Below are 27,515 nucleotides of genomic sequence, written 5' to 3'. Positions count from 1 at the left end.
AATTTACCACAACTGTATAATTAGTGAAGCAGTTTTATGGCGTTGCACTACACTATTGTAAGTTCATCAGAGCCCGCGTTTTTTAGCCATCACACACGAATTTCGTGTCGTATCACCACACGAGTATAAATCGATTTTGCTGCAGCAGAGATTAAAAATGATAGAACAGCGATAGACCACGCAAATCCATCCGTCACACCGACTGCAGCGAAATTATACCCGATGCAAAGTAGCCACCAACGTAAACAAGAAGAGCACTGTTTTGATTAAACTTTCGGTCGACATATAATATTAACTTCTTGTGGGTGGGTATCGAGAGAGGGAACATTTCCGCTAGGCGGTATTTTCAGTGGGGGAAACACGATTAGATATTGCGGTAATGTGACACGAAGTCAACAATGGGAGTTCTGGTCGGTAAAGTGGTACGTGTATACCACTCTTTTTTTCCTGGAGGAGGAATTTTATTCTAGCTACTTTAATGTACAAAGCTATACAAACTACTGGTACAACCAAATACTTTTAGAACGATACGTAAAGCGAAATGAAGAAAATGGCAAAAACAGGAAATCTATAATAAAGTGCATGGCATTATTATAGTAAGTACATAGCAACACAAAAGGCTTCCACTTGGTATTGAACATATCTAAGTTGTGTATACCACTCTTTTAAAGTCGTATGTTACGTTTTGTTACTGGAAAATGGTTCTCAATATCGGGTCTTTATAACTGAGAGAATATATTTCAGTGTGCGTCATCTGTTGTTTAAACCCACCCACCCATAACGTGGGCGGCAGTCCGGGGTTAACTTGTGGCCCTGAAAGGACACCGCGTTGCAAATGTCTTAAATATGTTTTCCCGGCCAATTTAAACAAGAACAATCCATTTATTTTAATGGCACTGGACACGGTTGGAAATTGTCAAAGATCAGTCTTCTCACTCGGTGTATCTCAACAAATGCATGAAATAACAAATCTATGAAAATTTTAACTCAATGGTCGTCGAAGTTGCGAGATAATAATGGAAGAAAAACACCCTTGTCGCACAAGTTGTGTGCGTTCACATGCCTCAATTTAAATTTAAATATTTTAGTGAGAAATTACTTCTTTCTCAAAATCTACGTTACTTCAGAGGGAGCCGTTTCTCACAATGTGTTATACTCTCAACAACTCTCCTTTGCTCGTTACCAAGTAAATTTGTCTGCTAACAATTATTTTGAGTGATAATATTTTAGTGAGAACAAACTTCTTTCTCGAAACCTTTACGTTACTATGCGGGAAAAATCCTTCAGGAAATCCTAGTTTGATAGGATAAGGGGAAAGTGTGCGAATTTGAATGTGTATTCATAAAATTAAATGATTTTGTTTGCTTAAATTTGCCAGGAAAACCTATTAAAAATAATTTGCGATTTGCGATGTCCCTTAAGGGCCACCGTAATAACTAGCTTTGACTTCGTGATACCCAAACATTCAAGTTTCCGGTAGTGTGCGCACGCATCGTGTTTTGCATAAATTTAGATGAAGGGTAATATTAACTGGTCAGATTGCCTTTGATAAGCGCCCTTTGACATCAGCTTAATCATAATTTATGCAAATTAAACATGTTCTGACCGCATACTGTCGAGAATATTTCAAGAGAGGGCGGTCTAGACGCAAACAAAATACACTAGTATGGTCTGTAACTTGGCATTTCTTGGTAAAAAGCATTTGTTCATGCTGTTGTTTTCCATTTCTAAGTGAGTTGAGCACCAGCGAAAAAGTTGGCGGGCGGAGCGGGGGCGGAGGCGGGAGCGAAGGCGGGGGCTCGGATTGAGGGGGGGGGGGGTATAAGTTTCTAACTATGTCAGAAAGCGCCAGGGTTACACCGTCCTTATAAGAACAATGAAATCCGAGCGGGGAGAAACGGTCAATTTGCCCCGTCAAGGGATTCGTTTATTCCTGTTGCATATTCGATTACGCGTCGGTAATGTCTCTTTCATTGTACTCCGCGCACGTGGAACGCAATAATCGTGCTCCTTTGACGGCCGACTGTCAGTTAGGAATAATGTTTAATGGGAATAATGTTACACAAAGGTTCCACGGGCCCGTTGCAATGTTTGCCGAAAGAGTTTCAACCTATGCTGGACTATAATGGATGACAGTGGGTATATGGTTACTATAAAGGTTATGCATAAAGTGGTCCAGCTTTGGTTTAGGTTGACACACTGTTAGTTTGCTGTAAACTCTCTATGAAGCAATGCATGGTACAGTTTTGGTTAGTGTATCGTGATTTGTTTTGTGTTTAATGCCCAATTTCATAAAGCCTGTAAGCACAACAAAATTGCTTTGCATGTCATTTCTTCCTTTAATAAAAACAGAATTACCAACCAAATTTTGAAGTGATTTTCATGATAAGCAAACAACAGCTGAATGGCAATAACAAGTAATATGCCACAAATTAAAATTTGGTAGGTAATCTTGTTTTTATCAAGAAAGAAATTTGATGCTAAGCAAATTTGTGTGCCTACAGGCTTTATGAAATTGGGTCCTGTATGTTAGAGTCAAGATCATGCTTTAAATTTGTTACGCTCTTTGCGAATGGTCACGGTATTATGACTGTGTCCTTTCCAGTATCTTAGAGTCAGGATGAGTCTTTAATTTCCCCACAGAGTGTGGGATAGTTAAGTGCTTATGTTATCTTATCGTATGATGTTGTTGTCACGGTCATGGTAACATTGGCAAAAACATTCACGATAAGCCCCAAAGCCCCACATCATCACTAATTACGTCATGTGAGAGCTCCGTTTTGTGTAGCCGCTTTGTTGTAACTTCCCTGATATGACGTCAAAGTATATAATGGTCATTTTGACACACACCGTCAACGGTAGAAGCGCTTCTAGTTTTTCAAAACCTTGAGGTTGTGGCTTTAATGTTTGTTCGATAATTATACGAATTATTCAAAAGTGAATACAAAATCAAAATTACATTTAAAGGGAAGGTACACGTTTGGTAATTGTCAAAGACTGGTCTTCTCACTTGGTTTATCCCAACATAAGCATAGGATAACAAGCCTGTGAAAATTTGAGCTAAATTGGTCATCTAGGTTGCGAGAAAATGATGAGAGAAAAAAATCACCCTTGTTGGACGAATTTGTGTGCTTTCAGATAGTAATAAAAGACTTCTGGCTAGAAGTCTTTTATTATTTTAGTGAGGAAATTACCTCTTTCTCAAAATCTACGCTACTTCAGAGGGAGCCGTTTCTCACAATGTTTAAAAAATCAACAGCTCTCCACTGCTCGTATTACCAAGTCAGGTTTTAAGTTAATATTTGTTTTGAGTAATTACCTAACGTGTACCTTCCCTGTAAATGACAAACAAACACCTTAAACACTTTTAAATAGCATTTCCTTTACATTTTTGTTCACTCAACTCGCTGTATCACTGCGAGCAATCCATGTGTTACTTCTCTGTCATATTCGGTACCTTCTGGAGACCAAGGATAAACCAAGAACGGGAAAATAAAAGGACTCCACGTGGAAATTCTAAAGACGTTCTCCACAAGGAATTGTGAATAGAAAGTCTATGGAAAAATCATTAGTACAGGAACAATGGAAATAACACAACATGTCACCAGAGGGATCCGTAAAAAAAGAACTTCGTCTTCTGTTTGTAGCGTATATTGAAATTGAAATGTACATAAACTTGGCCAATGGACATAATACACAACACCTCGCTACCATGGGTAGCGCGCCGTATCACGCTACCTCTGTATGATGCGAGCAAGGCATGCTGGGAAAAAATGACGCGGTGAGATCGATCATCCCTGGGAACGAGGTTGCACTTCCAGGGGTTATGATCGAGCTAGGCATGCTGGGTTAAAATGGCGCGGCGAGATCGATCACCCCTGGGAACGAGGTTGCATAATACAATCTTCAAAAACAAAAGTGATGACTATTTGGTTTGCGGTAACACCATGTGTGCATCTACTTGCCAGGTAGAGCTTGTTCTTACTCGGGCGGAAGGTAAAGAAAATTGGCTGGGACTACTATACTATATACTTTAACTTAAAAAGGATCGTCATTAACTTCACTACCGCGGAGTGTGTTATTAAATTGGTCTCAATGTTTCGAATAGCTTGCTCTAGCCATCGTCAGATGACGCATTACATTTAAATATACTTTCTTCATTTCGCATTTGTGCCGTCTTGGCGGGGGGGGGGGGGGGATCATTCACTAATCCGCCCTTAATCTGGCCTCACGATTCCAGGCCCCCTCGTGACGGACTTATACTAATCTCTACAATGTTTGATCTCACGGGATCTAATCTGCCTGCACACGGTTACAGCTCCAATAACAGAATATTTCTCGCGTGCATTATATTTTTTTGAACTCTAATGGACATGTCAATCATAAAATTTTATAAAACTTATACGAATTTAATTTCAAAGAAATCTAATTTTAAAGAGATGGCTCACAATTTTGTTGATTGTTTTAACAATCAAAAACAAAGTTATGAGCCATCTCTTTAAAAATAGATTCCTTTGAAATTAAATTCGTATAAAATGAAAACAAGTTTGATTGACATGTCCACAAAGGTCCATTTTTCCCCAATTGTTCGTGTTTATTTGCTAATTTTTGGCTAGTTGTTTAATTTATACGTTTGTGTTTTATATACTCGCATTTTGACCATAGAAGGTAGTTTCTCATAGCCTTGATGAAGCACAGGACCCTATTTCAAAGAGTTATACACAGTAAAATTGAGCATGATACCAGTCACAAAATGGCACATTGTACAAATGACATTGTACTTTGCCAGTGGTAATCGTACGGTGACGGTATAATATTGTCGTCTGACTATAGCTACACTGCAACAATTGACACAATGGGTGTCGTCTTATTGGGATACCATAAAGTAAATCAAAATTAACGCCATTATGATGTTGAAATAAAACCAATTGTTTTGGAAGAAAATGGAGCTATTTTATTACACCAAATGTAGTAAATTTTGATTATTTGTTGATATCTATAAAACATGTATGTGACAACACATGATATCAATTTTAAAGGCAGTGGACACTATTGGTAATTACTCAAAATGATTATTATGACAAAACCTTTCTTGATTACGAGTAATGGGGAGAGGTTGATAGTATAAAACATTGTGAGAAACAGCTCCCTCAAAAGTGACGTAGTTTTCGGGAAAGAAGTAATTTTCTAACGAATTTGATTTCGAGACCTCAGATTTAGAATTTGAGGTCTCGAAATCAAGCATCTGAAAGCACACAACTTCGTGTGACCATGGTGCGACGAGGGTGTTTTATTCTTTCATTTATATCTCGCAACTTCGACGACAGATTGAGCTCAAATTTTCATAGGTTTGTTAATTTATGCATATGTTGAGATACACCAACTGTGAAGACTAGTCTTTGACAATTACCAATAGTGTCCAGTGTTTTTAAAACACACGTTTTTGCAAACACCATAGTTTGAGTCATGTGGTGAGGACGAGTTACTCGTCTTAACTCAGGACTAGCCTTACGTTTTTAATATCTCCTTGAAGTTGGACTAGACCTTAAGTGAGGACTAGTCCTAAGTTAGAGCTAGTCCTAAAGTTCCTTTGTGAAATCGTGCCCTGTGCATCCTAACCGCTAGGCCATGACACGCCTCGTCTCCCACACACATTTACTTATAAAAAACAGGTTCCTCAAGAATTCTGATCTCACTAACATTGTTTACGAAGAAACGGAGATGCCGTGCGAACAACAAATTAATGATCCCCGCCCCGGGCGGATGGAAACCACAGGGACACAGAAAGAATGTCAGATCAACAGACATTGTTACCCAAAGTTATATAACATAAAACCTAAAAGTTTAAGAACAATAACGTGGGAAACTATAATGCACCAAGGACCCATCAGGCTTCCTTCTGGAGATGCCATTTAAAACTGAAGCCGAACATCAGTTTCTGGCCTATATTGAGATTAAATTATGGAAGAACTGAATACTGGGAAATGTCCAATGATGCAAGTTAAAACATAGCGCACGTATCTACCAAACAAGGTACTCAAAATGGAAGTCGAACAAGTATATTTTAATATTTTACCTCAAATAGGCCGCTATAGTCAGTTTCTAAAGCCTTATTGTCAAAGAGTCCTATTCTGAGATTAATTTCTGGAACAACACAACACAGGGAACTGTTCGGCGATGCCATTTATTAAACAAATGGAAGTTGAACAAACCTATTTTTATATTTTACCTCAATTAGGCCACCATAGTCAGTTTCTAGCCTTAAAATAGCTTTATATAAAATTGAATTATGGAAGAACACAACAGGGAAATGTCCAGTGATGCCATTTTGAACAAATGGAAGACGAACAAATTTATTTTTATATTTTACCCAAATTATAGTTAGGTTCTTGCCTTATTGTATATAGCGTGATTCTGAATTTAAATTTCGGAAGAACAGAATTCAGGGAGATGTCCACAGTGATGCTATTTAAAACAAATGAAAGGCGAACAAATTAATTTTTTATATTTTACCCCAATTGTAGCTGCTTGCCTTATTTTAAATAGCCTGATTCTCAGAAAATATTCTGGCAAAACAGAACACAGAGAGCTCTCCAGTGATGCCATTTAAAACAAATGGAAGTCGAACAAACTTGTTTTTATATTTTACCCCAATTAAGCCGCTGTCATCAATTTCTTGCCTTATTGTAAGTAAGCCGATTCTAAAAGTAAACTCCTGAAAACACACAACAGGGAAATGTCCATCAATGCCGTTAAAGGCAATGGACACTATTGGTAAATGTCAATCACCAGTCTTCTCACTTGGTGTATCTCAACATATGCATGAACTAACAAACCTGTGAAAATTTGAGCTCAATCGGTCGTAGAAGTTGCGAGATAATAATGAAAGAAAAAACACCATGGTCACACGAAGTTGTGTGCGTTCAGATGGTTGATTTCGAGACCTCAAGTTCTAAACTTGAGGTCTCGAAATCAAATTCGTGGAAAATTACTTTTTCTCGAAAACTACGTCACTTCAGAGGGAGCTGTTTCTCACAATGTTGTATACTATCAACCTCTCCCCATTACTCGTAATCAAGAAAGGTTTTATGATGATAATTATTTTGAGTAGTTACCAATAGTGTCCACTGCCTTTAAAAACAATGGAAGTCGAACAAATACACTTTTATATTTAACCTCAATTATAGCTCACTTGCCTTGTTGTCAGTAGCCCAATTCTGAGAATAATTTATGGCAGAAAAGAACACAGGGAGCCGTCCAGCGATGCAATTTAAAACATATTGAAGTTGAACAAACTTATTTTTATATTTTACCTCATTAGCCCCTATCAGTTTCTGGCTTTAAAGGGAAGGTACACGTTTGGTAATTAATCAAAACAAATATTAACTTAAAAACTGACTTGGTAACGAGCATTGGAGAGCTGATGATAGTATAAAACATTGTGGGAAACGACTCCCTCTGAAGTAACATAGTTTTTGAATAAGAGGTTATTTCTTACTCAAATAATAAATACCTCTAGCTAGAAGTCTTTCATTCCTATCTGAACGCACACAAACTCGTCCAACAAGGGTGTTTTTTCCTTCATCATTTTCTCGCAACTTCGATGACCAATTGAGCCCAAATTTTCACAGGCTTGTTATTTTATCCTTATGATGGGAAACACCGAGTGAGAACACTGGTCTTTGACGATTACCAAACACGGACAGTGTCTTTAATCGTAAATAACCCTAATTAAGGATGAACACAGCCCAGGGAATTGAACAGTGATGCCATTTCGAACAAATGGAAGACGAACAAATTTATTTTTATGTTTTACCCCAAATTATAGTAAGTTTCTGGCATTATTGTAAATAGCTCTTTTTTAGATTAAATTCTGGAATAACACAACACAGGGGATTGTTGTCCGGATCTAACTTTACATTGGGGATGCATTGAGTGTATCTACGTCTTTGTTAATTAATGTTGTCTTTTGACAGATCCGAACGCAAGCGCATTTTTTTTTTTGGGGGGGGGGGGTGGGGTATCAAATAAATATTGTCCACCTCCAGGCAATGGTACTACAAGATGAAATTGCAAGATCTTTTTTTTCTAAATAAGACTAGAGAAAAATTCCTCCTGCATTCTTAATATCCGGTGATTTACTTCCTTTGCCTTTGGAATAACTTCACTTGTATAATTGCAAAATATGGAATCATGATTCATAACAAACCAGGACCGTCTCTTATTAAAGGCAGTGGACACTATTGGTAATTACTCAAAATAATTATTGGCATAAAACTTTACTTTGTAACGAGTAATAGGGAGAGGTTGATAGTATACAAATATTGACTGCTTCGAGTGCTATGGTTAAAACTATGACTCCCGAGGTGATCCCCGGAGCGTTCTATTTTCCCGAGGCGAAGGCGAGGGAAAATAGAACGCTCCGGGGATCACCGAGGGAGTCATAGTTTTTAACCATTGCACGAGTAAAAGCAGTCAATATTTGTTTTATAACACCCCAAACATTTCTAAATACTTTACTATTATTATTATTAAGTTACAGACCTGAATGCTACAATCCACGGACGACGCGAATACAGATTGCAAACACTTTTACTTACTGTGTTGCATGTAGTGTCGTGCAATCCGAAATGGTTACAGACTATTAATTTATGATCCTCGTACACGCAACGGACGTCTGGGTACTGCACGCCGTGTGCTAGTCTGTCGGACTAGCGCACGGCGCCGTGTGCTAGTCTTCGGACTAGCGCATGGCAAACCGACACACTATCATACGGCCGTCGTCTAGCAAAACTAAGACATGTCATGTGACGCGCTTTAAACCAATGAGCAGGCAGAATACTTGCAAGGGGTGTTATAATATAAAATATTGTGAGAAACGGCTCCCTCTGAAGTGACGTAGTTTTCGAGAAAGAAGTAATTTTCCACGAATTTGATTTCGAGACCTCAAGTTTAGAATTTGAGGTCTCGAAATCAAGCATCTGAAAGCACACAACTTCGTGTTACAAGGGTGGTTTTCCTTTCATTATTATCTCGCAACTTCGACGACCAATTGAGCTCAAATTTTCACAGGTTGGTTTTTATATGCATATGTTGAGATGCACCAAAAGAGAAGACTGGTCGTTAACAATTACCATTAGTGTCCAAATGCCTTTAACTTTAACAAGAAAACTAGAGGGATCACCTTAAGAGGGGTGCAAGACATTGGTAAGATTGACAACACACACCAATGTTCAGGGATTTGCGTAAAGCTTACATTTTATCAAGCTGATCATGTTTTAGAAAAACTTTCCTTGAAACGTTTGTGCCTGCGGTAAATGCTGTAGTTTTTGGGGGACATAGGCCTTTTGGTTGCTATACGGGATGTTCTGAAACACCGAAACAGTGAAAACGTCCCCCACTATTTCACATAGCTGTCTCTTATTACTTTATTATTTATCATAATCAATACTTAAAACCCCCCAATAAATTCATGATTTGTGACCTGATGTTGACTCAATTACAACAGACATGAAAGGCTGATCACAACATTCAACATTTTTACTACATAAAGACATTTAGAATTGTTTTGTGACCGGGTTGTTCTTACAGATGTACTTTTCATAAAAGTCAATATTGAACAGTCCCTTTTCGTGAAAAACTGTTTCACCTTAGTAATAAAATCTAAGTTGATGGGAAATTGTGAAGGGGGAGGGGGCAAACAACCAAACAAACAATTGAACACTCAAACACAACAGGTCGATCCTAAAAACCTCCAGAGTTTCTATTGGAAATAACAATCTGTGGCCGGTAAAACCCCAATCAAATCTTATCTCGATTATTTATCCCGGCCCGAAGAGCCAATCTAACCGGTGGATCGGATTGCCTTCGTGACGGGGTAGGATGGGACGTTGGTCCCGGTCAGGAGGCGGGAAAACACGGGCAACGAGAGGACGAGGCCTCGGGGACCAATGTCATACGGTCAATTGGGGAGTGATCTAGGATTCTGTCTAAAAGGTTAGCTTGGTTACAAACGGATGTTACCCCAAATTGCGGATTTACAGGACAAGTCAAGTTAGACGGTGACACGTAGTTACACCACAAGGCGCTCCTTAAATGAAGCGGCAATTTTCGGCAATTTTTGTTTACACTACAGTAACACTTCTCGGATTCACATTTTGGGCCATAAAAATTGATTTGTACATGACCGTGGGTGGATTTCACAAAGAGTTAAGACTAGTCTTATCTCGAGTTAGGACGAGTTACTAGTCCTAACTTAGAACTAGCTGTACGTTTTGATATCTCTTAGGACTAGTCCTAAGTTAGGACTAGTCCTAACTCTTTGTGAAATCGACCGCAGATTACTTTGAAGAGAATTGTTTCCCAATGCTTTAGGCCCCCCCCCCCCCGCCCATGACACTCAGGGCTGGTGATGGCGATGGGAATACATACACTGCAGTCAAGCAACTTGAGGAAAATATACAGTTATGTTAACTTTAAAACATGGTTCAACGTATAGCCAAATAGTGAAGGTAAAAATTAGTCCGGTCCCCCGATACTCATAGCGACTCATTACGAAAGGTCATGACCAGTCGACCAAAAATAAAAAACAACAATTCCTAAACAATAAATGTTTAAATTGATATTGCCGTATTATACATTCCCCAGCGAGTCCCGAAAACATTTTTCTTTCAAATTTAAAGTCAAGTCCTTCATTACCATTAAGCTTTATATTAACCAAGAATAGGCCAAAGCTTTCCAATCAGCGGAAAGTGAATAGTCATTAAAAAAAATTACTTCAAAAAATATCATAACAGAATAATTTCCCCTGGTTATAATAAAGCCATTTTTATAATTAGTGTAAGTGGAGGTCGCCCGTTGATTGAGTTTGTGTTTTCTAGTATCTATCTGCACTAAATCTTCCCAAAATCCAATACACTTCTTTGCCTGAATCTTTGCGTGTGGAAAATCAGTTCAATTTAAACCCACTTATAAAAAAAAGAAGAAGAAAAAAAGGACTAAATCTTAAAAAAAAAATCCATTGTACTTCTTTTCTCTGCTTGATCAATTGAACCTTGCTTGTGGGGAAATCAACTGAATGACCTTAAAAAAAATATTAAAAAAATGAGAATACAAAAAACCCAATAGACACCCACGCACATGTAATAACTTAAAATATACGGAGTAGCTTTTCTAAGTCGGTTATATCCCTTTATGGTTAAGTTAAGACCGCGGAGTCATCGGATAGATACACCCACGTAAACCAACAACTTATCTTGTTCTTCAATTGTGCGGATTAAAGTTCTTGGCTTCAACGGCTATAGACACGCCCTCTACGCACAAAACAACAACAGTTTGTGATACCATATGAGAAAGACCACAGTGTGGAATATCTTGCAGCGAAATGACGTCAGAAAATGTGACACAGCATTCTTCAACATATGCCCCAAATGAGCTGTAGTTTACCAGTGTAAAATGCGGCGACGCACGTCCAACCAAAGTTATTCTGGCTCATTGATCTCTATTGTTACTCCTTCCGTGGTCATATGATGGTGGTACCGCGTAGAGGCCTATAAACTACATGTATACCGTTATACCCCGGTATACAAAAATGTGACAGTCTAAAATACAAAGCCTGTGAATAAACTTTATCTACCAAGATGTTTTGCTGCCAGACCGAAGTTTCTAGTCAATCCGTGGTTAATGGTACAAAAATGTGACAGTCTAAAATACAAAGCCTGTGAATAAACTTTATCTACCAAGATGTTTTGCTGCCAGACCGAAGTTTCTAGTCAATCCGTGGTTTATGGTATCAACAGATTATTTTCGCCTAGGAGCAAAGATTGCTTTTTACGCGCGTAAATCCGCACCTCCGCCATTTTTGGCATCAAGCGAACAGGTCAATTTCAGCGGACTTTGGGGAGCAATTTCACTGCCGATTGCCGAACAACCGTAGAGCAGTCCGTTCTTTTTTTAGTTTAACACGATCATGATAGAAAATCCGTAATTGATCCCTGTGGATCACCTTGTTTTTCCCTTGTGGAGCTTGCTGTCCTGTGTGACTTCACCATAATTACCACCTCTGCGCCCAGGAGTGCGTTTTGAAGGATAATGTATTGTTTTGTAACTATCTCATGGTCACCGGATCAGACCCCGTTGTCTTGTTATTTACTGTTGTGTACAAATGTATGTGTTCAATTGGGTATAAACAAACTTGTACGGTATCCCTTGCCACTTTGCAAGGCGACCACGTCAATGTCACACAATACCGGAGGTTTATAGTCTCGAGTTTTAAGTTGGATTTTGGAGCATGGTGATAGAACAGAACGAATGTGCACGTACAATAAAACAAATAAAGAAGTCTGATGCCTTAGAGGCACTGGGTGGATTTCACAAAGGTAGTCCTAACTTAGGACTAGTCCTAGGCAATGCTAATAGGACTAGTCATAAGTTAGGATGAGTTACTTGTCCTAACTTAGGACCAGTCCTATCTCTTAGCATTGCCTAGGACTAGTCCTAAGTTAGGACTACCTTTGTGAAATCCACCCCTGGACACCTTCGGTAACTGTCAAAAGACCAGTAGGCCCTATTCTCTCTTATTGTATCCAAACAAATGCACAAAATAACAAAATTTCGACTCAATTGGTCTTTGAGGTTGCAAGAGAATATTGAGAGAAAAAAACAACCTCTCTTGCATTTTGTGCTTTCAGGAAAGGCTTCAGGCCTGAAGTTTGTTTGAATATTAATTGAGTGAGAAATCACCTCTTTCCACAAAACTACGTTATTTCAGAGAGAGCTGTTTCTTACAATGTTTTATACTGTCATCCGGTCTCCATTGCTCGTTACAAAGTTATTTTGAGTAATTACTAATAATGTCCAGTGCCTTTTTAACCCTTCGTCAAAAGGGTAGAACATTTCGTGAACAATTCCCTCTCCCAATTATCTGCAGTTATATGATATAGATATACAAAATGCAACCTTACCTGGCGTCCAACCGATCAATGATGGTATAACAAACGTCCTCTCCCATCTAGGTCAGCCATAGGGGTAATATGATATTCAACCATTGATCCTCCATTGAAATCTCTCAATTTGTAGGGGGGGGGGGGGGTCACCAAACTGATACCATTTCCAGCACGGGCAAATATGCTCATCGTATAAACTGGAAATAATATAGGCCAAAACCCATGCACATTCACATCGCTATAGTCCGGGATACAGCCGATCGTACTCTCCGTAAAAATAAGCCATAACTGGGGTGCGTTTTCGCGGTTGTAGGCCCCCCTAACCAATAACTGTTTCGGTCTTTGGGCAGTGATTTTACCAAACAAACCATAAGGACAAACGCTGCGAGTCACTTTGAGTGTTGGTTGCGTTTTGCCCACCTTCAAATTTACAATGAAGTTTTGATGCACAATTGGAGATTATGTTAATGGCGGTAATCCCTCCTTTTATATTATTGTGACAACCTCACCAGGCAAGAATGTCATTGCCGTTAAATAGGTTAAGTGGAATTTAAAGCATGCAGACAAAATTAACTGTCAAAGACCAGTACGCCTATCCACACTTTGTGTGTGACCCACGATTTAACTCCAAAAACAAAACCCGTAAAAGCCTAAAGGCACTGCCGTCGATTTCACAAAACTCTTCCTAACTTATGCTTAATTGTATGGCTTACAAACGAGTCCCAACCCTGCACTGTAGCATGCAGACCTTAAGACTAATCCTAAATGTCCTAACTCGAGATAAGACGAGTCCTAACTCTTGTGAAATCGACGGCTGGACACTACTGGTAATTACTCTTGAGTGTATAATTAATGTTCACTGCAGCTAAAGTGCAGAACTCTTTGACGAAAACCACCCATAAAAGCTCGATGGCACAAAGCACAAAGTTTTCAACTTCAGATGCGTCTGTTATGGGTGCGTTCGTTTAGCTTCCCTGGGTCGACCCCGGTTAGTGGCGGTTTTTTTTTCCCCAGGACGAACGTGTGCAGATAATTACCCACCTTCGTCCTGGAACAAAAACCCCACCACACATCGGGGTCGACCCAGGGAAGCTAAACGAACCCATTAAACATAGGCGTTTGAACAAATACAGTGGGTGCGTTCGATAAGCTTCACTGGGTCGACCCCCGCAGTGCTCACTCAGGTGAGCCCCTGACAAGAGCTAATCAAACGATCACACTCGTCCTCCCGAGGTGACGGCATGCACCTCAGGTCACCCCCAATTGACCCACTCCACAAGCGGGGCACTGGGATGGGGGCTGGCCCGGCTGAGCCCAGTCAAAGCTATTCGAACTACCGGGGCAGACCTGGGTCGACCCAGGGAAGCTAAACGAACGCACCCAATAGTTCACAATCATGTCCTCTAGTTTTCCCAACCCCTTAAAGACATCTGGCAAATAACCTGAGTTGATTAATGTTTATACCTCAGAGAAATTATGCCCGTCTAAATTACTTTCAATGTAGAAAAACATAATACTTGCAGACTTCTATCACCGTTGCTACATGCACACGCACTGTAATGCTTAGCTTTTTTTGATTAGCAACATGTCACCTACCCCGTCAGTGACCACACTTTAATTAGACATGACCATCTTCTGCATTGAAATGTGTGTTTCTGGGCTTGTTGAAAGTGACAGCATGGTCGCCAAGTGGCTTGACTGTGTCAATATATCCACTTCTTCCAAAAGAAAAAAAGTAAGCCAACCTCTCCATTACTCACACGTTGTGTTGTTAAATCTCAATGCATCGCCACACAAACAAAAAGTCTCATTTTTGTCTAAACCACGATCGAAGAATCTACAACTTAAAAACATAGGGGAACGAACAAAAAGCAACACAGAGTGCAGTGTAAACCACACGTTCTTCGGAAGTATGGCGTAAAAACAAAAACAGCGTTGACTCAGAAAATAATTCAAATCGGTCTCTAAAATATAATTTAAAATAGTTGACCCGGTTCGCAAGATAATAATATAACACTAACAACCTTACAGCATCACACACACCCACCTTACGTGTATAAAATAGGTTTACGTATTCTCGAGTGGTCGCCGACTACCCGAATACAATCAGGAAAGAACAACTTTCTCTTTTAAAATAAATAATCGAGGTTGGCGTTGTGAGTTGTTGAACTCATAGAAGACCTTTCCCGTATAATAAGCTTTCTAGAAGTACTTCAGACAAACAGCGAGCGAAAGAGGGAATGTTGTGTTTTGTTTTCTTCGAGGTTCTGTGTCTTTGGAATTTATTACTTCCTTTATTAGAGTGTCGCCCCTCCCCACTTTCGTATGGAAGGAGATGTGTGCTTTTAAGTGTTGAATATTTAAAGAAATTCGAAGTGGAAATCTACACCCATGTTAAGGGGTTTTGTTAGTAGGAAACTCGACTCCGGTCCCGGTGTTGAGAATTTTCTTTTTCAAAACAAACATAACGTTGTAAGCTACGTGCCGCTCCTGTTGGTGCATTACGTCCTGCATAAAATAATAAAATATGATATTTTATAGGCAACGTCAGAACGTTGCAAATTGTACTGAACAGTGCACAGATCAGAATATGTTTACTGAACGCGTATATTAATCAAACAACTTGTTATATGACACTGGACACTATTGGCTATTGTCAAAGACTAGTTTTCAAAGTTGGTATATCTCAACAGATGCATAAAATAACAAACCTGTGGAAAATTTGAGCTCAATTTGGTAGTCAAAGTAGCGAAAGGAGAAAAAAACACCCTTGTCGCACAATGGTCACACGAAGTTGTGTGCTTTCAGATGCTTGATTTCGAGACCTCAAATTCTAAATCTGAGGTCTCGAAATCAAATTCGTGGAAAATTACTTCTTTCTCGAAAACTACGTCACTTCAGAGGGAGCAGTTTCTCACAATGTTTTATACTATCAACCTCTCCCCATTACTCGTATTCAGGAAAGGTTTGATGGTAATAATTATTTTGAGTAATTACCGTGTATACTGCCTTTAACTCAGATAACTTGGCTCGAATTTGCACTTACAGTGTGAATACCTGACTTAATGTATGAACACTGCCACGTCTGCACAAATTGATACAAATTACGATTTCGTTGACTGTACTGTACAGCGCTGATCCTATTTGAGAATAACAAATGTAATACAACCATGATTAAAAAAAAATAAAATGGCTCCCATTTTGATTTCTTTTTAAAATTACATGTAGATGGCTATTCATCTTCATGAACCTAGCAACTTCCTCAATGGATTGCACATAGCGTCATCGACCGCTGCCATTTTGACGATATACAATGAATAAGTGCACGCGTATAGGCGCTATATAACCACAACTCTCAGCCAATGATAGCCCTTCATGCGTGCACTTTTCATCGTCAATGACGTCATGTGCAATCTATTATAGACAACTACGTCTTTTTGTATCCATACGACAACGTAAACAAACATCCACACGTCCTTTCATAGTACTATCCTAAACGTGTGTAACAAAGTTATATTGCTTTTTAAAACACACAACTGTCAACGTCACGCAAAATCCCACGGGCCACTTCCTATACAAGACGCAAGTCGTGGTGACTATTTTCCACACATCATCGCGTAGGCCCTACCACCTACAATGTACACCACCCCTTGGATGTCGTTTTGGTGCGGTATATCTGTAGGCATTTTAATATTTTCATAGACACTCTTTCCAAAACATGTAAATGGGCGAGAATTTCGTACACAATAGTGATTTCACCCTTGACTTTATCGGCTTAAGTGCAGTGAAAACAGTGGTTGATGGGTTTATAAATAGCTGCCTTTTTATTTATTTAATACCTTCTTTTCATTTCTTTGAAATGAAGAAAACCTGTGCATAATTTGTGTTCTGTTTTGGTTACCACCAAACGTACGAAGCTTGGGTTAGAAAAATTGAATGTTTTGTTGTTATGTGTGTCCCAAACAGAGGTGCGTTTTCGCGGCTGTCACCATGTATAGCTTTTTGGGTAATTGGCTATTGATGAAGCATAGTACCAACCGCGAAAATGCACCCCAATTATTTGATGTAGGTTGATTCTACTTTTGTTTTTTGGTACAGGGGGCAACGATTTTCATACGTCAAAGGTTGACCGTGGCATTCCACTTTTGTGTCAACCAAAAATATGACTATAGGATTTGAGGCATTGCATGGTGAGGTATCAATGTATATTTGGTTTGCGGTAACACCATGTGTGTATCTACTTGCCAGGTAGAGTTTGTTCTTAGAGAACTGTCTTGCTTTAATCGGAGGTTCGGGAGACTTCTCAGTTCTGAAAATAACTGTCCTGCTTTTTATCTGTTACCAGGGCGGATGGTATAGGAAATAGACTGGACTACTACTTACGCTTATAGGATCGTAATTAACTGTACTGCCATGGAGTCAGTTCTGAATTGGTCTCAACGTTTCGACTAGCTTGCTCTAGTCATCGTCAGGAGACATTCACAAAAACGTTGAATAAAGGTTGTAATGTTGTTTTTCGGAGATAACCTCAAATCATAGCACAACATTTAAAAAAAAATTAATAATGCAGTGTTTCCAATAGTGTCATTTCCCCCCAAATATGTAAAGACATTAATAAAGGAGGAGGGGGAGACATTAACCTAGCCTCGTTCTGTATCCCAAGATCCATGGCCTTGCTACTGTAACATTTGATCGAGCCATATTTTGTTCATTTAAATACATGTGGATACGCACGGACTGTCTAATAGGATGGTGCCCTTGATGAATGAAACTTTGTGTTCATGTCTAATTGTAATACAGGGAAACCCCATATGGGACACGACTTATATTATGACCGGCAGTATGATCTAAAATCTCACAAAAAATGCCAAATACTCAACCAGCCCCCGATCCATAATTTAATTTAAAAAAATTCAATCCATGAACGAACATTGATATCGAGTCAAATTGAAACAAATTAAAATCAATCGGAAATTTTTCCCCCGAAAGGGTAAAAAAAAAAAATCAACGAGAAAAAAAGGAAACATCGGTCACAGGCCCTCTTCGAAACTACGGGTTCGGCTTTGGATTCGGATCAGGCTAGCTTGGCCCCGCAGTTGTTTTTACAATTGCGCGTGCTTTGCGTACATGCTCAGGGTATCAGACGAGACAATGGAGCCTGAAACCGAATCCTAAGCCGAAGCCGTGGTTTCCCAAAAGGGCCTTAGTATTAAATCACTTGTCTACCAAGTCGTTTTGCTTTAAACTAACTTGTCTTCCATGTTTTTTTTGTGTTCAAAACAACTTGTCTTCCATGTTATTTAGTATTCAAAATAACTTGGCTTCCATGCTATTTAGTATTCAAAATAACTTGTCTTCCATGTTACTTAGTATTTAAAATAACTTGTCTTTCATGTCATTTTGCATTTAACTGAACTTGTCTTCCATGGTTTCAAACTAACCTGTCTTCCATGCTATTTTAGTATTCAAAATAACTTGTCTTCCATGTTATTTTGTATTAAACTAACTTGTCTTCCATGTTATGTAGTTTTTTGTTTCAATTTAACTTGTCTTCCATGCTATTTAGTATCAAAGTAACTTGTCTTCCATGTTATTTAGTATTCAAAATAACTTGTCTTCCATGTCATTTTGCATTCAACTAACTTGGCTTCCATGTTATTTAGTTTCAAATTAACCTGTCTTCCATGCTATTTTAGTATTCAAAATAACTTGTCTTCGACGTTATTTAGTTTTCAACTGAACATCAGTAAGTTTGTATTCTCCGTGGATATGCCATTCTCCGTATCAACGGAGTGGGGGGTGTACATGGCTATGGGAATCCCCCAGTCAATACACTGCAAAGGTAATTTACTTCCACTTTGAAAGAAGACATGACCATTTTTCCCCCTCAAAAAAATTATAAGAGTTTTTCCATTTGAGTTCGGTAGAAAGGCCATCCTTCAGGGAAATCAGAAATATGTACTGTACATCGTGTAAAAGCCAGACGGACGTTGGAGTACGTCTGATGGATAGAAGGTCCTTTGTGAGCACAAACGCGTACGTTCCATTATGAGGGAGAAAATAAAAGCATTTCATTTTGTTGTTTTCCCTGCGTCGTAGTTTTGTACATCAATGGAGGCGTATACACATTGCGTAAAGATCATCTTTTTACTTTACTTCAAGGAGTCCCACTTGGCCAATGGAGAGCTCCCTTAGTGATTATTGTTGCTTTAATTTAACATTTTGATTTCCCTCTTTCTGATTTGAAGAAAACTTGTGTTTTTTTTTTGTGAAGAAAATGCCATATTATAAATGGATATGGACTTCCGAATATAGGTTCGTTGTAATATTTGCAACTTCAATGCGAATTGCTGTTAATATTGGTTGTGTGATGATGAAAGTGTGCATCAAAGGTAAACTTAATCACCATGTTGCTTATTTCATACGTTAAGGACACTCGTTAAGGACACTCGCTATCGCGTCCGCAATAATATTATTGTTGAAGGTTTATGTTGTGTATTGTGTCTGTGTTGCTTAATGTTTTCTCAACATTGTGCTCACACAGACTGATTGGGAAAAACTTAAATAAGCCCAACCAATACAACTATGGTTTTGTTTAATTTGTTGAGGAATTGATCAAATACGCAATGTCATAAAAAAATTGATCCTTACAAAGATCAATGGAACTTACAGATAAAAACACAAAGTCATGTGATGCGAGGTCAAAGGTGATTCTGTATACAGTATTTCACGAGCTTCAAATCGTGACGTCAGATATTCAGGCTAAACTGGTTTTGGCATCGAAATTATAAGTCGATTTGGCGAGTACGCGATTATTATCGTTAAGCATCTGGCACTTCTCAGCCACCGTACGCTTCTTGTTTTACGTTTATATCATTTTTGGTATCTTCTTTTAATTCTTGTTTATGCACAGGGGCAGAGTTTCGGCCAGAACCGTTGTGAGAATGAGGCCACATGTAGTTCTATTCGCTTGTCTAGCCGTGCCTTGCCTATTACTGGCCCAGATAGTCAGCTGTGCCCCCGTTTACGATGGAAACAACCAGATTCAGGTAAGAGGAGTCGGGGTAAAAGACATAAAGCTATACAGAGCTCTATGGCAAAAAGAATTTGCGTATTGTTTGGTATCACCATGTGATCCCGTGGTACCATCGTGTGTTGTGTATTCTGTCGGTCATGAAGTCATATCAAGAAAGGTTATTATTTTATGGCTTGGGCTTTTTAAAAACTCGCATACGGTTGAACGCCGATCAAAATTACGGGTTTTTTATGCAGGAAAAAACAACCTCCCCGCAAAAACATCTGAACCATGTAAACCTTATCGCTAATACTCGGTACGCGTGCTAGGCGTGAAATGAGAGGTGCATGCTGGTCTAGCTAGCGATAGCTAGACCAGCATGCACCTTATTAAACAGTTAGCGCGTGCGCAATGGGTATTTGCGAAAAGGTTTAGTCAACACAACCGGCCCACTACTTGAGGAATGTTCCTGTACTGGCTAGATCGCATGCTTATTTCTTCCCTTCACTCGTCCTTAAAGGGACTTATGGGTTGGGGACAACTGGTCAAACAAATCATGCGTACACAGACGCACACCTGTGTCCACACAGAAACTAAGTGCAAAGAAATCAAAGACCCATTGGTCACCGTATGAATGCCGTCTAAATAACCATCTACAATGGTGAAACCGACACCTTAGAGAACACTGACTGACTGAGATCCTCTCCAGTCTCTTCATGGAGGCACACAAGGAAAGTTCTTGTCTGGAGCCAAGTCAGGTTGTGTTTGAGAGAATTTTGTTCTCCATTTATCAGATTATCAGTGAAAGAGTAGAGCAATAGTCGACCGACATTGCGTTTCCACGAAATCAAAAGAATCTGCAGCGCCACCAAGCGTCTACAATCATGAAGAAAATAATTTATTGGCGCTTCAAATGTTGGCGATTGTGACTTCTTTCACGTATCATGGATCTGGGTTTACATAACAAACGGCACTTTAAAATATTCATAAGGACCCTTATTAACATAAATCTCATTTAAATATTTAATTGCAGCCATTTGACACGGACGACTGGACGGGGGGCGACGCCCTCGGCGACCAAGATTTTATGATGGAGACCGAAAAGAGAGACAGACCGAATAGGCGCGAAGTTACATACTGTATGGACTGGATCCACAACACCTGGAGACCATGCAGGGTAACGAATATTCATGATAAGGAGGGGCTTATTAACGGATGGGTTGGTAATTATGAAACAGTTGCCACGAAAACCCTATAGGGTAATAAATATTCATAAGAAGGCGGGACTTATTAATGCACGGGGCTGATGAATATGCAATAGCTTGGGGTCACCCTCTCGATATGCAAACTTTTGATGAATTCAATTAATATGGAATGGATCCACAACACATGGAGACCATGCAGGGTAATTGATATTCATGATAAGACTGGGTAAATTAATGCACCGTTATGAATATGCAACAATTTGGGGTTGCCCTCTTGGTATGTACAATGTAGATGAATTGAATGAACTTGGACTGGATCCACAACATCTGGAGACAATGCAGGGTAATGAATATGCATGAGAAGGGTCGGGATCATTAATGCACTTGGGTGATGAATATTCAATAGTTTTGGGTTGCCCTAAAGACCATGCAGGGTAATGAATTTTCGTGAAAAGGCGGGGCTAATTAATGTACGGGAGATGAATATGCAACAGTTTGGGATTGCTCTTTCGGGACGTATGCAATTATTATTTAAATGAAAATCGAGTGAGTTGTATTGAGTAAGTCAGAAGTAATTATCTTCAGGAAATTAAAGACTCATATGTATCACTTCATTTCAGGGAAGAAAAGCTGGCTAAATGATTTCATCAAAAAAGGTAAGACAACAAAATAAAAGTGAACTGTATTCTACTTAAAACATCTTTCTAGCCATATTCATTTCATAACAAACGGTTACAAAACGCTTGTTCACAGACCAACTTCGCCTTATCAAAGGCAACGTGTCCCTTTAAGGGTTGTACAGATTCCTGTAGTGCATGTTGCAGTGCAGGTTTCGCCGGAAAAGTACGTACACTAAAAAATGTAGCAGACTTCAAAAAAATCTACCACTTTCAATCTGCAATGCCAGATAAAACGACAAATTAAAGAAAATTATCAAAAGATATCTATTTCAACATCAATCAATTTATTGCATTACATGTGGCTTTCATTTCCATTAATGTTTCATTTAATTTATATATGTTCATTAATGAATGATTATTGTATGAGGGCTATGATTTGGTTTACTAAGTAGAGCGTCTTTGAATTGCCGTTTATTATACTAGTTTATTCAACTGATTGGAAATTGTACTGCTCTACCCCCCTCCTGATTAATCTCATAGTTGTAGCGGTTTCTTCTTTCTTTGGCTATTAGATTGAATTCCAAATTCCAATTTTAAAGAGCACTGGACACTATTGGTAATTACTCCAAATAATTGTTTATTAATAGCATCAAAACTTACTTGCTCCTAACGAGTAATGGGGAGAGGTTGATAGTATAAAACAATGCGAGAAACGGCTCCCTCTGAAGTCACGTAGTTTTTGAGAAAGAGGTAATTTCTCACTCAAATACTTAAAGACTTCAGCTGAAGCCTGTTGTTATGCATCTGAATTTGTTTGTTGAGTGGAGGACGTTTTAAGTGAAGTGCTGTTAGACAAACCTGAATATTTCAGAATCGTTCTTTTGCGAAAAAAGAAGTTGCTGGCAGTGTCAGCACTTCTTTATGTAACATCATATACCGCACACCTGTAGAAGTTTGAGATCGATCGGCCTTCTGGGTCACGAGAAAAAAGTGAAACCGACTACAAATTTCGTATGACATCGATTAAAAATAAAATAAAAAATAAAATAAAAAGCTCACTTAGCGATAAACTCCAAACGGGAGATTAGTTTTATTTATTTATCTTCAAATTTGACATTTCATATAGAAATATTTCAAGGGATAATTTCTACTATCCTAAAATCTCTAGAACGTAAGGTTTTGTGGAAATCTGAGATCTTACACAACTTTTTAAATAACTTTTATTGTACCTGTTTTATTTGCACAAAGAAATAAAACATCCACAACGACACAAAAACACAAGACCGGCAAACATGGACAAAGGACAAACAACGAAAGAACATCTTGCGATTAGAGCCTATTATTATGTACAGTCTTATCAGATGCGTTCTTTTTCTTCTTACAAATTCTGTAAATTAAATGGAAAATAGAAATACTACTTGACTCCACAGTCCGTAAAATTGAGCCGTTAAAAATCGATAACAGGTCAAGTTATCCAATAAACTACCTCTATATAGTCACGCTTATAATTTTATTTCTCATTTCCTTTCCCAGAATTTTCCGAAATGATGTCACCTGCTTTTCACGACTGCAAGACGGCGAGCCAGTTCCCGAATAGTCTATTTCTGATCGACAATCTCGATCTAAGTTCATTCACAAATCTAATTTTAGCAAAGGGGATCTAATATACCATTTTTGAGATAAGGTGGACATAATTATTAGAGCACATGTAATGGAGGTTTGCGGTCACACCAAGTGTCAATAATATTATCTCTTTTTGAGAGTAATGTATGTTAAATTTGCATCGGGGACCATTTTGTTTCGTTTTTACCCATACCTACACCGATTTGTGTTAGGACACTGTATATTCAGTACTTTCCAGAGTCATGCAAAACAAATTCACAGGCATATTACTCGGGTGGGATTCAAACCCACGACCCTTGCAATTCTAGTGCAGTGTCTTTATCAACTAGACTACCGAGATTGCCCGGTAGCTAGTAACTATTTTTGATAGGGTGGTTCTGAAAAGAACCGGTGGTTAACGACTCGACGTTTCGATCAGTATGCTCTGATTGTCTTCAGGACATCGTCTTCAGCATTCTCCTGAAGACGATCAGAGCATACTGATCGAAACGTTGATTCGTTTACCATCGGCTCTTTTCAAAACCAACATTCTCAAAAAGAGATATTCACATGGTGTTAATACCGTAAACCTATCTTATACTTCTATCATGCAAAGTTACACATCCTGCCTTAATAGGGCACTAAAGTTTGGGCAAATATGTCTGTATGCATCCTTAATAAACAGTACACTTTTAATGTGTCCGTCATACCTCAACGAGGCTGGTGGCATTTTATCATTTCTTTCAGTCTGTTAAATTATTAATATATAACCTTTCGTTGTTGATTTAATAATATCACAATTTTGCGTGTCGGCAATTAATACGGACATTTATTTTCCCGTCAATTATTTGCCGATGCACTACAAACAAATGTTTTCCGTTTTACGTAGGAAGTGCATACAGCATTTGTATGTATAAAAGTTTACTCAAATAGCAATTAATCATACAAAAGATACACCATAGATAAAAAAATACCACTTGCGGCTTCATGAACTGTACTGAGGGGCAATTTTCAGAGCAATTTATAACAATTTCCCCCGATCTTGAAAAGAAGCTGCAAAGCAAAGTTGCTGTTAAGCACATGCGAATGTCGCTTCGTACGAGTTGTTTCCACGGACAATTTTTGTTGAACTTTTCTTTAATTGGATAACAGGTGTAAGTTGTCGGACACAAAGGTTGTGTATTTTAAGCCTCTTTCTTAATCAATGGGGAATTCCCGTAACAGCTAACCATGGTATATCTCGCGGGGAACTCTGGTAATCTCACAGGAAAAAGATTTCCCTGAAATTTACTAACCGTCCAGGGTCCAATTTCATAGAGCTGCCAAGCACAACAATTTGCTTCGCGTGAAATTTCTTCCTTGATAAAAACAAGATTACCAACCAAATTTCTACGTGATTTTCAGGATAAGCAAACAACAGCTGAATACCAGTAACAAGCAATATGCAACAAATGGAAATTTGGTTGGTAACCCTGTTTTCATCAAGGAAGATATTTCATGCTAAGCAAATTTTCGTGCTTAGCAGCTCTTTGAAATTTGGCCCTTGGGAGTAGGGTAAGGGAGGAAACACCCCGGGGTTCGAATACCGTAATGGATTGTCATTTTCCCTGAGTAATTGCATACAAAACGAACATGGGTTAGAGGCACAATCCCGGGAATTTCTTAGCAGTGTGAACGGTGCTATAGAAATACACAATATGGCTTTTAGTTCATGTGAACACTCATATTTTGATTTATGTTTATATCACAGTATGTCTCATTTTGCTTTTAGTTTAATGTTCTGCAGTAGTTTAACATTCAATAAAAGGCATTAAAAATCGCCAGAGAAATGTTTAATGAAATGATTTTGTCTGATTAAGTTTGGTTCACGCATAGTAGACCTCTCGCATATGATTTTATTTTAGTGATGGCGTTTTTTAATAACAGAGTTTTTAATTTTAGAGTGTGACGTCATATGCATGGGAATCTATAGCTTCTGGTCACTGGTTTAAAATTAATGACTTCAAATTAAGAACAATATTATTAAGTTATACTATATTATAATCAATGGAATTATTTTGTCAAAAGCAGTTAATTAAAATGCACTTTCAATGAACAAAAGTGTGGAATAATATTGATTTATTGCTTAACGTTACTTTAAATGGAAATTTATTTTACATAAAAGATCGCAAATTCTCAATTTCGAGTCCGAGGCCTAAACCCAATATAATCCCCGTTGGGAATGCCATTATAGACCTTTATCACGATGTCAACATCTTGGTCATGTTCCCAGTTTCCATAACAGTTATGAATGCTCACATTAAAGGAACACGTTGCCTTGGATCGGTCGAGTTGGTCTATGAAAAGCGTTTTGTAACCGTTTGTTATGAAATGCATATGGTTAAAAAGATGTTTAAAAAGTAGAATGTAATGATCCACACAAGTATCACTCAAAATTGCACGGTTTTCATTATACGTCGCGAACTAACATGGTCGGCCATTTATGGGAGTCAAGTGTTTGACTCCCATTATGGCCGAACGTGTTAGTCGACGAAGTAAAAAGAAAACCACGCAATTTCGAGGCATATTTGTGTAGATCTTTCTAACCATACCGATTCTATAACATCAAACGGTTACAGAACGCTTTCCAAGGACCAACTCGACCGATCCAAGGCAACGTGTTCCTTTAATTGCGCAAACATGGCACCATACTATTATTTCGTCCAGCCTAAGTTTGGTTACAATGAGTTGGAATTGAGTCAAGTCAAGAAGACCACACTGTGAGTAAGGTCTATAAGTGAAGGGGACACAAATTTGTGATTTCAAAAAGTTCGAGTTAAAGGTGAGTCATAGATTATTTTTTTGTGTCAACTTGTGATGGTGATGTGTAGGTCAAATTGTCAAAAAATGTATTCGGATGAGACACGAGACATTAAAAAAAGAGTGACCATTCACTGTCGAGTATTTCCAAAACTGAATAAAGGTGCTTACAGCCAAATTCTGCGCTTACGATCACCGTTCCCCGCTATACGTGTAAGCGCCGAATTTCTGCGCTAGCCTTACAGACATTTCTTTTGTTGATAAACAAACCACCTTGGTTGGCATGGCCGGCCGAATGTTAGTTAAAAACCCTAAATCGTAAAAACAAAAATCAACATTTTCTTGACACTTTCAATTAGGTTAACTACCTATAATATTTTTTTATTTACCAAAAATAGCGATCTTTTCTTGATTTGCACCTATGGCTTTACATAGTTTTCCTATCTGGGTTGGCAAAAACTCGGACTGTGTCGTTGCAAAAGAAAAGTCTATTAGCATAGAATGCCTAGTAACGTGGTGTTCGCACGCGCAGAAGCCCGTGAAATACGCTTGACGTTAGCACAAAATTCCCTGCTTACGTTAAAGCGCCGACTTTGTGCTTACGGTAAGCAGAACCATGAAATAGGGCCCTGTTGCTTTCTCTCGCGCAGATCAAAGCTAAGTGACCTTTCTCTTAATTTGAGACCCCTTTTTATATACATTTCTTTAATGGCACTTCATTGGTAATGCAGTCAGAGAGAATTTGATTTGATATTGCAAATGGCGTAGTTTGAATTTAATTATAAAGCTGTTAAAACTTGATGGTTCTGAGTGAAGCAGTTTGTAGGCATTTCGTAAATAAATAAATAAAACATGAAAAACTAAAAAAAAGGGCCAACGAGATTTAAGCCGTGCGCTTTTGAGCACACAATGACAGACTACCAGCCGCTGTACTTTAAGCGGAGGTTGTGTTAAACTGTTCCCCTGTCCTTATCCGGGAGGATAAGGAAAGGTGGTGGTATACACATGTACGTCAGTTTTAATTGTGAATCTCCCAAACCATCAGGTGAAATGATGCGAGGCCAAAGGATGGAACACACTGCTATTAAAGACACTGGAAGACCAGTCTTCTCACTTGGTGTATCTCCAAATTTGCATAAAATAACAACATGTGAAAATTTGAGCTCACTTGGTCAAATTTGAGCTCAAATTCTAAATCTGAGGTCTCGAAATCAAAATCGATTATTTTAGTGGAAAATTACTTCTTTCTCGAAAACTACATTACTTCAGAGGGAGCCGTTTCTCACAATATTTTATACTATCAACAGCTCCCCACTACTCGTTACCAAGT

The 27,515-nt window shown here is 38.6% G+C and overlaps 1 protein-coding gene across 1 annotated transcript in view; it reads left to right on the top strand.

The window, feature by feature from the left end:
- Positions 1-25,595, top strand: part of LOC139949251 (uncharacterized) — a 39,306-nt gene extending 13,711 nt beyond the window's left edge. Inside the window, exons 2-5 of the mRNA XM_071947647.1 lie at positions 19,858-19,993; positions 20,993-21,136; positions 21,785-21,820; positions 23,318-25,595. Coding sequence (XP_071803748.1) covers positions 19,889-19,993; positions 20,993-21,136; positions 21,785-21,802 — 267 coding nt within the window. The 5' untranslated portion in view covers positions 19,858-19,888 and the 3' untranslated portion in view covers positions 21,803-21,820; positions 23,318-25,595. The remainder of the gene's footprint in view (positions 1-19,857; positions 19,994-20,992; positions 21,137-21,784; positions 21,821-23,317) is intronic.
- The last annotated feature ends 1,920 nt before the right edge of the window (positions 25,596-27,515 follow it).

This window comes from Asterias amurensis, chromosome 16 (genome assembly GCF_032118995.1).
Source record: "Asterias amurensis chromosome 16, ASM3211899v1".
Classification (NCBI taxonomy): domain Eukaryota; kingdom Metazoa; phylum Echinodermata; class Asteroidea; order Forcipulatida; family Asteriidae; genus Asterias; species Asterias amurensis.
Note: the sequence above shows the minus strand (reverse complement) of the source record. Positions and strands in the feature narration are given on the sequence as shown.